Consider the following 11532-nt stretch of genomic DNA (forward strand, 5'->3'; position numbering starts at 1 on the left):
TCCGCATGGGCTCGCACAGGAAAAGATACTGAGCATGCATCACCTGCTCAAGTGGCTGCTCCACTCCTGAAGGTGCAGAGCATCTCCAAGTACCTGCTGCTGAAGGGCTTTCCTCTTACAAGCTGCCAGTCACACAAGTCAGTTTGGAGCAACCAGTTTTAGTCCGGTGAGGATTCCCTCCTTACTTCCTGCAAGCATCAGCCAGCAGTCAGCAAAGCACTCATTCCCCATCATCACACTTCGCACCACCCACCGTGCACCTGTTTTTAAGTCCAGAGCACTGAAGATGCTGAGTACCACCGCAAGCAGTAGAACCCCACTCCGTCCTATCCTACAGGACTGCAAGCAGGACAACAAACAATTCCGGATAGAAGTGGTCTTAAAAACGCAGTGCCCCGCAGGACAGTGAACTGCGCTGTGCTCTGCTCCAACATCAGTAAGCAGCGTCGCTGGGCAGTCAGTTACGTACAGCTCCCTTGACACCTCCCTGGACACATACAGGGCGCACACGTTCATCAGCCTCATCACCACTGCAAGAATGAAGTGGCTCTCCACATGCACAAATTCAGAAGTACGGGCACAGGAACTTAAAAGACAGGAAAACACCTGCTCTACACCACCTGCATAGAGCACAGTCCACTCCCAAACGCTATCAACTCTCGTCTCCCATAGAAGACAACTCAGAGTGCTCTACTACTCAGAACTCCAAACACGTCCATCAGAAAGAACTCCTAATCCTCTCCTCCATACCAGTTTTCATTCTCTTCACTCCCACTTTATGCATAAATACAACACAACAATACATGTTCAGAAGAAATACCACTGCAAGAGCACACGTCTGTCGTGCAGGACCAGCCTACCGGTGATTAGGTTTCAGAGCCCAGCACGCATCTTCCCCTCTGGGGCAGGGGAAATAGTTGCAGAAGCTGCAGCTTGAGCATCCATCTACTGGCTGGTGGAATTCACAACGCAGCGGTGCTCTGATGCCCACCCTACGTCCTGCTGCTGGAAAGCAGCCCAGCAGCACCGCCCCAACAAACAGCACACCTCACGTGCCACCACTGAAGGAAAAATCTCACAACGGATGCAGAACACAAAGTAAAGTTCAGTTAGCAGTAGCCTTCTTTCTCACCAAAACACTACGTCGTTCACCTCAATCTGCAGTTCCAGGTAGAAGGAATACCTTGGTTTTTGAAGCTGGGTACAGTATCACGCTGGAAACAGGAAGGTCACGGTGAGCACTCATACCGTTTGCATCAGTGATGCAGCTTTCACCTGAAGCAGCATTTTGTATTCTGCCCTACAAATTCAGACGAGCTTCACAGATTATATAGCTAGATGCCTCTCGACACCAGGGAGGCTAGAACGGTTTGGGTTGGAAGAGACCTTAGAGACCATCCAGCTCTAAACCCCTTGCCATGGGCAGGGACACCTCCCCCAGGTTGCTCAAAGCCCCATCCAGCCTGGCCTTGAACATCTCCAGGGACGGTGCGTCCACAGCTTCTCTGGGCAACCTGTGCCAGGGCCTCGCCATCCTCAGAGTAAAGAACTTCCTCCTTATACCTAATCTAAACCTACCCTCTTTTAGTTTAAAGCCATCGCCCCTCATCCTGACACTACAGGCCCTAGCGAAGTTTCTCAGAGTCTCATGTATTACATCTCACATATTGAGAGGCCCCAGCAAGGTCTCCCCAGAGCCCTCCCTTCTCCAGGCTGAACAGCCCCAGCTCCCCCAGCCTGTCCCCACAGCAGAGGTGCTCCAGCCCTCCGATCAGACTCCCGGCCTCCTCTGGAGAGCTGCATGCCCAGCGGTGCTGGGGGCCCCACAGCTGACTGCAGTGCTCCAGGTGGGAGCTGAGGAGGGAGGAGCAGAGCAGGACGATCCCCTTCCTCTCCCTGCTGTTGACGCAGCCCAGGACACGGGCAGCTTTCCAGGTCTCAAGGAGACGTTCCTGACTCACGCCCAGTTTCTCCACCCAGCGGTATCCTCACGTCCGTCCCTGCGGGGCCGCTCCCCAGCCGGTCCACCTGCGGCTAGGGCTGCCCCAGTCCAGGAGCAGCACCTCACACTTGGCCTTGCTGAGCCTCCCGACATCCCCATGGGCCTGTCCCTGCCCCCAGGGACGGCTTCGTTCCCCTCTCAGGCACCAGCTGCGCCGCTCAGCTGGGCGTCACCTGCACAATCGCGGAGGGCACGCTCGCTCTCACCATTCACACCACCAATACATTACAGGGTTTCCTGGCAGGGCACAGGTGATCACGTTTAACATGCCATTCTCCTCAGGCTGCCTGCCTGCCAGCAGACTTCCACTGATCAGTTACCAGACGTGCAGAGCCAAGTTTAAGAACAGGAGCGATAGCTGCATACAGCTGCACTTACCCACATACAAGTGGCAGACGTGCACCGCCGCACCGTACCGCCAAGCTTCTGCATTCCGCCCAGAGGTTACTCTGCCTTTCGGAAGTTTTGTGTGCTGTTTCCAAGGTGCTGCTAACACCAGGCCTACTGAAGTCTTTGTTTCCAGACATTACTGAAGGAGACTAAAGAACAGCTGGCTTAACTCAGGACAAACGACCCTGGAGCCCGTGTAAAACTAACTCTTAATACACGTAGGATCCAGTTAGTCTGGCATCATCTACAAGCCAAACGTTACCGCATAGCGGACCCCAAGCCGCAAGGCCTGGTCTACTTCCCAGTGACCCGGGAAGGCTTTTTGAAGTCAGTGATCAAGTCTTACCTCGACAGCACTGATTTTAAACCCGGGTCTGAAGAAAGCCGTAGCTGCTTACCAGCCAACGCACTGTCTTGTCCTTAAGCTCATGCAGAAGGTTTTGCTTTGGAAACTTAAAAGCAAAGAACGAGGCAGCCTTTAGATGAAGTTCCAGTTGAGGTTTTCAGCTCCCAGGAGGCTGCCTCGCTATGAGCTGCCGTCAGCTGGAAAGCAAGCTCTCAGAGCTTGTACCGCCCTTCAGGAGAGGGCCCTGGGAGCCAGGCCCATTGCTGAGGATCGTGCCGTTACCGTGATCCATCTTACAAGTTTCAATCAGTTCCTCAGCAAGGCGGAGGAATTGGAGGCATGGTGCAATGCAGAGCAAGGTTTGAGGTAACTTTCCCAAAGGCCAAGTCGTATGAAGCTACATCTGCAAACCAGGTATCCTAACAAAGCTACAAAACTCACTGACATTCAGGCTGCAAAAGCAGGGCATTTTGAGTTCCCCAGGGGTATAACCCCACTTCGGGGTTCCAGGAGTGTATTTTAGAGGAGATGCAGCACGCTTCAGCCAGACTCCCGTGCTGCGCTACCAAAGTCACAGAGAGCATCAGCTGCCAACAAGGACTCGGGGCACACTGGACAGCCGGTGCCACAGGTCCCCCTCAGATCCCCGGAGTGACTGCTGCTCCCCTCCTCCTGTTAGTCCATTTCCCAGCAGCTGGTCTGCAGCGTTCAAAGCGCAGCTTGATCAACAACTCCACAAACAGCACAAAAAGTTTTTCAACGCACTATCAAGACAGAAGCGCTTCAGTTTTGGTCTTAAAAGTTTAACCCTGCACCGGTTTCAAGTTATCATTCATTTTAAACTCCAGAAACATTTGTTACAGGCGTTCCAATTTACTTCTCCAGACAGCAAGCCCCACGCTCCCTGGCCCCTCGTCTGCTGTGTGCTTGACGAAAGAGGCCCTGGCCCAAAGACAAGACTAGTTTTAAGTATTTGAAGCTACTGCTGAGAGAGTCTCCAGTAAGAATAACCAACATAACCAGCAACATCAAGTGAGAAGAAAACCACTGTCCTGTGGCACTTAGTTCCAGAAGTTTTAATAAGCCTTAATACAGGGTACAATTTCCCAGAAACACTCCAACACATTAGAAATGACTACAAGCAGCCAAAGATTAACCAAAGCCCTTATAGCTTGTGCTCCCTGGTCCTTCCCCTTTACTCCAGTTTGAGCTGTTCTCAAAAACTCTCATTTACTCACAGACCACATCATTACTTTGATTATAAGCCTTACTTTCACTTACAGCAGCAACCTGGCAGTAAAATAAGCTTTTAATCTGACTTTAGCAAGATTCTTTGCCGGAAGCCCCTGAACCCTTCTGTGACAGGCAGTCTAGGGCCGCCTTGTGAAATTGTGATTTATCTAACCAAAAAGTAACTTTGAACCACTTCACCACGAATTGTTAGCAGCTTTCAATAGAGCACTGCCAAGCAACACATCATCAGGGCCAGTGACAAATCGATAGCACTCTGCCTTACCTCAAGAGCGGGAGCAGCAAGAGCACAGCTCAGAGGGCCAGCTGCCAGCTACCTGCACAGGTCCGACGTACCCAAGTCTCACCACAGCCTGCTGGACGCTCCTCAGGCCAGCAGGCCCCACAAGCGAGGCCGCTGTACGAGGCGGTGCTCACATGCACGCGCCAAGGTCACACCATGGATTCCATAGGTATTCTCTTCGTCTACGAGACTTTTGTGATTCCAGAATCTCTGCCAGTCTGAAGCTACTTCCCCCTATTAACAGAAACATCTTCAGAAGGATCCTAATCCTTTCCATTTGACAGAATCTGCTTTTCCAGTACTTGAAACAGCTTAGATCCATTGACCTTCTTGACTTCTTACAAGACTCAAACATTAGAAGACGAGCAGTTAAGTGAGCAGTGTAAGAACAGTCAAATTTAATGAAATACATAGAGTTAGCCAAGATATATGTTATGAACAAGCTCTGGTATAACCATCAGTCACCTTTCATCTTTGTTTTCTAAAGCCTGGACAGCAAGAAAACCAAGGAAACGTACAGCTTCCTCCTACTGTGGAAACCAAATACCAAGAAAGGCCAGCCAGCAGGAGCTAAACCAGCGTGTGCCGGACAGATGGGCTGCACTGGCAGCTCCATGAACAGAGCAAGAAGCTCTAAGAGAAGGACCAAGGCGTTCCCACAAGCTGCTTTTGCTATTTCTGTAGCACAGAAATAAGGAAGGAACTCTGCTCAACACAGGTAGCGTGCGTACAGCTGGGTTAATACTAACATTGCTCAGTTACCCAATAAACCTACGGCAACTCCTCCACTAGTACCATTCATTTTGGCAGAAGTTACACTTCAACGTTTTAAGAGTTCCAACAGCTCTGGGCCGTGGGAAAGCCCGTTGTCTCATGCAGCTGAACGGGGGCATCGCTATGGAACACGGCTTTGCTCCGCAAAGCAGTACGGTTTATACCGAGAGGCCCACCGAACAGGCAGTAAGCCTCCGCTCCTCTACAGTGAGAAAATAATTTACCTCAGCAGGGCTCAAGCACGGCTTCTGGTTTCCCTCTTCTCCCTCACCACGAGGTCTACCAAGCAGTTCATACGAGGGAACCCATACACGACAAAAAAATTAACCTTTTACTTGCTCTCCCGTTCCAAGCAATTCCGAACAGCACCCCACTTACTCGGTTAGAGATAACGTATTCCCTAAAGATAAGCACCGCAGATGGTGCTATGGCTGAACCCAAAGCGCTTTGGTTCAAGTCTTAAAATAGAAGCCATTCATTGCAGCCGTCCAGCATCACTCCTATCCTACCTCTGGACGTCTTCACGTTGTATTTCTTCTAAGAGATAACTAGGATAAAATTCATCATTGTTACAGATCTAAAAATGGCGATGAAGTTGTTATAGTCAATTGTTATCCTCAGGCTTCACAGCCACCCTGGCCAGTATGACTGCAAACATCCCGGTTTGTCCAAAGCTACACGGTTCTCACAAGGCAGGAGTTCAAGTTTCAGATCTGCAAGCCAGCACGCACCTAAGCAAAAATTCAGAACGCTGCTGCCTGAGAGACCGCGGTGAACACCGCAAGTTTGACAGGGGGCTGTCCAAGCGCGAGTTCTTCACAAGCATCTGCTTCACGAACAGCTACTGCTTCCTCATGCAGAGACGCTACGCCAGCTCGAGTCCCCGGACAGCCCCAAGAACAACCCCAGAGTCACAGCTGGCACCGACCACGGGGGTTCTTGCACCGCCTCCCGGGGGGAGCAGGACCGCTTGCCAGACTGCAGGCGGCTTTGGTTCTGCCTCTCCTCCAACCCAGAGGAGCTCAAGGTGCAAGACACCGCTTCAGGTAACGTTGTTCACACCGTGCCAGAGGTTTAGTCCTGGGATTTCCTGCTCGTTTTTGAAGCCTACGTTACCCAAGGACACAAGAACTTCGGAGAAAACCTCATAGCCTGTGGCGGACAGTAAACCCAAGTCACCAAGCACAAAAGCCAGCAACAAGATTGAGAGCTGAACACTGATATACCAAGACTGATAATACCCTGCCCCCAAATGCCTAAGCAGCAGCTTTCCCTTCCATTGCTTCTTTGTACTCAAGCCCACTGGGATTATTTCCACTTAATCCACACTCCGCAGCCTTTTGTTCCTGCCACAAGGTACAACAGCAAAGGTCAGAAATTTGCTGTTGCACCGGTTATCCTGACAGGGGTGGTCAGTCTAGGTAAAGCACCTCCACTTTTCCCAGAGACCAGAACGAAAGCAAGATGATACAAACACCCTCCACAGGGTTTCCGACAGCTGAAGTGTAAACAACCAGTGGTCATCACTTCAGTAACTGAGGGAGACAGCCCCAGTAACTCAAATTAAAGGATTGCTTTTCCATCTGTACCTGAACTCCCAAATAACCTTCAAAGCACCTGGACTGATGGAATGAGTGGCTTTATATCCCTCCACACACTTTGCTGGAGATTCTTGCCTACAGCCCTATCAGCTCCGCTCTGCTCCACAGCCGCCACCCTTACTCTTCTGGAGCGCTCAGTACTTTGTCGAGCTCCATACACACCGCTGCTTTAGCGATCCCTCCACGTCACACTACTTCCCAAGGCTCCGCAGCACCCTGTAACCTAACGCAGTCCCCGCTATGCCTCAGGATTCTCTACCTTTGAAAAGCAGCGTGAACAATCAGCCCACGAGTAACCAGTGAGTAACAGTCAAGCCATGAGTTAACAAAGGCCCAACACGTGCAGTTTCTCTTCTGCTAGAAACAGAACTCTGAGAAACCTGAACCAAAGCAGACACGAAACTCCGAGAAAGTAGCTTTGCCTACTTCACAAGTTACCCTACAGAAGATGCAGTGTCCCCACAAGAGCCCTGCATTGTGGGTGTCCCCTCCAACCCCAGCTGTCACGTTTATTGTTCTCGCATTCACCACTGTCCCCATGGCACATACTGACGGCAGGCAAATAACCCACTCCCAAGGAGCAGCAGTCTTCCAAAGTACCCGCAAGTCCACAGACGTGCTATGGAAATAATACAGCGTGAAAACTGATCTGAATTAAGTATCAACAAAATCAGCGGCCAAATATCGTGTACAATTGATCCTAAACGAGAAAACAGCTTGCTTATGTAACACATTACTGTGTGCTGATCTGGAAGTTTCAGTAACTAAAATTGTACTCTAAGGCCTTCTCCTTCAAGGTCTACCCATTCCACAAGCATATGCAATCCTTCAAACTCTTCAGTCTTCTTCTTCATCTTAGGTTTAAATTGACCACTACGACCCATGAAGCTTCACAAGAACTTCAAGACAACCTACAATCAGAACAAAGACATTAAAATGTAGTCCAAATCTGATACTATGTATCAGAACAAGCAAGCCAAACTTAAATAGTAGGTAGCAGTTCCACATCTGGTTCTAAACAAGAATTAGAGCCACACAGTAATTCAGAGCAGAAGCCCTATGGGAGGACTGGCTTCCACATCCGAACCCTGAATGTGGGTCCCAAACTCACCGCTATGCTTTTTGGGGGGAAAGGATGTAGAGGCCCAACTCAGCAAGGTAGTAACGGTGTAGGCTGTCTTCTTGAAGAGAGCCTTTCCCCCCCCCCCACACCTGATAAAACAAACACCACCCAGCACACGACACCACGATCATCTGGTTTCGCAGCTCCCGCAGGGCCACAGGAGCAGCGCTTCACTTCTCTGGGCGCCGGGGACGGGCAGCATGGCGCGCCGCCTGCTCCGGGAGGGGAGAGCTTCTCCCAGGCGCTTCCTGACAGCGGCCCCGGTGACTCACATCGGAAAGCGGCCCCGGCCCCCCCAGCACAACACCTCGCCGGGCTCTGCCCGGCCCCAAGCGCCGCTGGGCACGGGGGAACCCGGAGCCTCCCCCCCCACACCCCCCCGCCAGGCCCTGCCCCGACGCTCAGCGGGGCCCCTCCGGCCGCCCCCCCGCAGGGCTCTGCCGGTGCCCGGCCGCGGTCGCGGCCCCGCGGGGAGGCCCGGGCCGGCCCCACGCCCCCTAGCGGCCCCGCCAGGCCCGGCCCGGGCTCCCCGGGGCCACGTTGCCGCGGTGGGGCCGGGCCGCGGCCGGCCGGAGGGGGCCCGGGGGGAGCGGCGGCTCCTCCTCACAGGCCCGGCCCCGGGGGCTGAGGGGGGGAGGGGGGAGGCGCGGGCCCCGCTCGGCCTCACCCGGCCCCGCACCGAGCGACCCCGGCCCCCGCCCCCGCCCCGCTCCCCCCGGCCCCGGTGCGGGCGCGGCGGTGCGGCCGGGTTACGTAAGGGCGGGCGGCGGGGCCGCGCGGCGCCGGTGCGGGGTCCGGGCGCGGGCCTTACCTTGTGGATTCTCTTCAGCGCCATTGTGTGCGCGAGGCGGCGAGGAGGGGCGCGCGGGGGGGGTGGGGGCGGCCCGCGGGGACTATTTTCCGAGGGGGAGGGGGGGAGGAGGAGGAGGAGCGCGGAGGCGGCAGCGCGGGGCCGGGGCGGGAGGGGGGGGGGGGGGGCGGGGGGGAGGGGGGACGGAGGCGGTTGGAGGGGGGGGGGGGAGGCGGCCCCCGGGGGTGGCGGCGGAGGCGGGCAGGGGCCGCGGGCCTGGCGCGCGCTGCCCGGCGGCAGCCGCAGGCGGGAGCTGGGTGCCGCAGCGCTACCGCATCCCTCCGCCCGCTCTTTATGCGCTGGCGCTTCCTCGCTCCCCCCCCCCCCCCCTTCCGCGTATCACTCCGCCGCGCTCTCCCTGCCCCCTGCCCCCGCCGCCGGGCTGCAGGCGCGGGAGGGGCGGCGGCCGCGGGGGGGGGGTGGGGGGGGGGTGTGGGAGGTGGGGAGGGGGGAAGAGCTCGGAGCGGGACCGGGCCGGGAGGGGAGGGGGAGGGAGGGCGGGAGGCCGCGGGGACTATTTGCCGCGCGCCTCGCGCGCAGAACTCTCCAGAAGGGGGAGGGGGAGAGCGCGGAAGGATACGGCGGCGGCGGGGCGCTGAGGTCTCGCGAGAAGGCGCGCGGGGGAGGCGCGGCCCCGGGCGGGCACCGTGAGGGGCGGGCAGGCGGGGGGCGGGGCCGGGTGTCCGTCCGCACGTCAGCCCGGCAGGGACAGGGCGCTCCGGGGGGCTTCAGCGGGCCCCCGGGGCCCCGCTCTCGCAGGCCGTGAGCGCTGCGATGCCCTCTACTTTTGGGAGGTTTTCAGGTCCACGTCAGTTACGGGTTTTCCGCTGGGATCCGCGCTGGCAGCTGATCCCCACCGGGCGCCCTGGCTGCCTGCGTGCCTCCACCGGCAGCCCCGGTACCGGATCCAGCAAAAAAAAAAAAAAAAAAAAAAAAAAACGCCAAGAGCATTTTTAGTTGGTATTGCAACTTGTAAGACTTTCCGCGAAGTCTTTGGTTTCCGTCCCTTTTAAGGCGCTCATAGGAAATTCTGCTTTCCTACGCATTTCTTTCTTGTAGAGCTGGCATTTTTAGTGACTTGTACCGAGTTTTTATGCCGTTACCTGTCCTCCTCTCCTTACCTCCTAGCAGCGCAGCAGAGCTGCTTTCCCCTGTTCTCCCCATTCCCACATCTCCCGTACATCTGTTGGCAGAGAGGGACGAAAGGCTCAAATGGGAGGTAGGAAAGGAAAGCGAAATACTTGACCTCACACTGCAAGAGGCAGACCTGTGCTTGGAGCCCAGCTCCAAAACTCCCCAGGGCCCGGACGCTGCCTTTTGTGAAGCACTCCTCATCAGCCCGTGTCTGCACGATTCGCTTGCATGCTGCTTTTGGGAGGCCCGCGCGGTTTCTGGTGCGGTGCTGGCCGTGGTGAAGTCCTGCCCGCTCTCCAAGGCTCCGTCCTTCTCCTCCAGGTGCTGCTTTCGGGGCACCATGGGTGCCGCTGCCTCTCGGCGACGTCTGCGCCTGCTGACTTTGCTGCCAGCCTTTCTAGAACAATTTTAAGATTTCTCTTCTAGCAGCTTTAGCACAGGGTGTGTTTTGAATTAGTTTCTCTTTCCTCATCCACATTTGGTTTCTCCCCACAGAAATCTGTTGGTTTGGGTGGTTGTTTTGTTTTGTTTTTCAACTATTTTTGTTCATTTTGTGGCTTCTTGCTCTTTTCCCTCCTTTCTGTTGCCTTTTGGGTTGCCAGACACCCCTTGGTTGCGGAAAAGCAGGCAGCAGCTCTGCCCCAGCTCGCTGCTCTGTCACCCCCAGCCCCAGGCTGGGAACCTGCTGCCCTGCCTTGCTGCACCAGCCTCCACCAGCACGGGGAGCTGGAGCTGCTCAGATGCTAATCCCAAGTACTCCTTGCCCTTAAGGCTCCCCCAACTTCTGGATCAGAGACAAAACCGCTTTTCTCCCAAAGTTTTCTGCTCTCCTCTTTTGCTGCCCAGCCAACATGATAGTGGGGTCCGATGCTGCCCAGGCAATCGGATTGCTGCTCGCTAGAAATGGCATTGCAAATTCCTCCTCGTGGGAGATGCTGCCTTGTGCCCCGAGAGCAGTACAGGCGCCATAGCTTTGCTCCTGGCGTTAACTTGCCCACCTCCTGGCAAGGCCTGTCTCAGTGCTGACAGCTTTAGGGCAGCGTGCGCCCTCAGGTGCAGGACACGGCTGCACAGCCCACGGAGCCCCCGGCGCTGCAGCCACCCAGCTGCCAGGGCAGGACCAGCTCTTACACCACACCTGGGTAAAGATGTGCTTCAGGCTTAAGGCAGCACCTTCAGGATCCCCTCTTGTGCTGAAAACAGCTGTTGGCTCTTGTAGCACTAAAACACCTCCAGGAGCTCAGAGCTGAACGCCTGGAATTGCAGTCCCGCCGCGACCACCGTGGGAGGAAAGGCAGCCCTCTGCTCCTAAAGCATTTTTCTCATGCTTCTGGGACGGTTTTCAAAATGCCTTCATGTCACATCCTCTAAGGCCTGTGCCTTCACTTTTCAGAGCTCTGGGTTAAAGTTGTCTCTTTCCAGTATTCTCATAAAAAGTTTTGGATTTTGTCCCCAAATTGGAAAATTAACTTGGGCTCGCAATACAACAGAAAGATTGCTATTTTTTCCTTGCCAAGCTTTGAAAAGTCTTCTCTGAGTAGTACAGCATTGTAAAACACAATCCAGAAAATCAACAGTTTTGAAAATAATAATAATAAAAAATTGTAAAATACTTTTGTTGTTGTCATTTTAGTACCAGCAATAAGTATGATTTCTTACCAGAGGGATTTGAATTTCTCTAAGAGATAAGAAATGAAAGTAGAAGAGTCATTTTCAGAGTTGTTATTCATCAGGTCAGTCCACTTGGATGTGCTGAAAAGCAAATCTCAGTTTCAGCT

General features: G+C 54.6%; 1 protein-coding gene across 3 annotated transcripts in view; it reads right to left on the minus strand.

Annotated features, from left to right (window-relative positions):
- Positions 1-8879, minus strand: part of UBE2D2 (ubiquitin conjugating enzyme E2 D2) — a 29632-nt gene extending 20753 nt beyond the window's left edge. The window contains exon 1 of one of the 3 annotated variants that reach the window (XM_040573142.1): positions 8582-8879. In XM_040573142.1, coding sequence (XP_040429076.1) covers positions 8582-8605 — 24 coding nt within the window. In that variant the 5' untranslated portion in view covers positions 8606-8879. Of the gene's footprint in view, positions 1-7859; positions 8169-8581 lie in introns of those variants that run through there. The other 2 variants (XM_040573141.1, XM_040573145.1) reach the window with 2 other exon arrangements.
- Positions 8880-11532: the final 2653 nt, after the last annotated feature.

The sequence above is a fragment of the Cygnus olor genome, chromosome 14 (genome assembly GCF_009769625.2).
Source record: "Cygnus olor isolate bCygOlo1 chromosome 14, bCygOlo1.pri.v2, whole genome shotgun sequence".
Lineage (NCBI taxonomy): Eukaryota > Metazoa > Chordata > Aves > Anseriformes > Anatidae > Cygnus > Cygnus olor.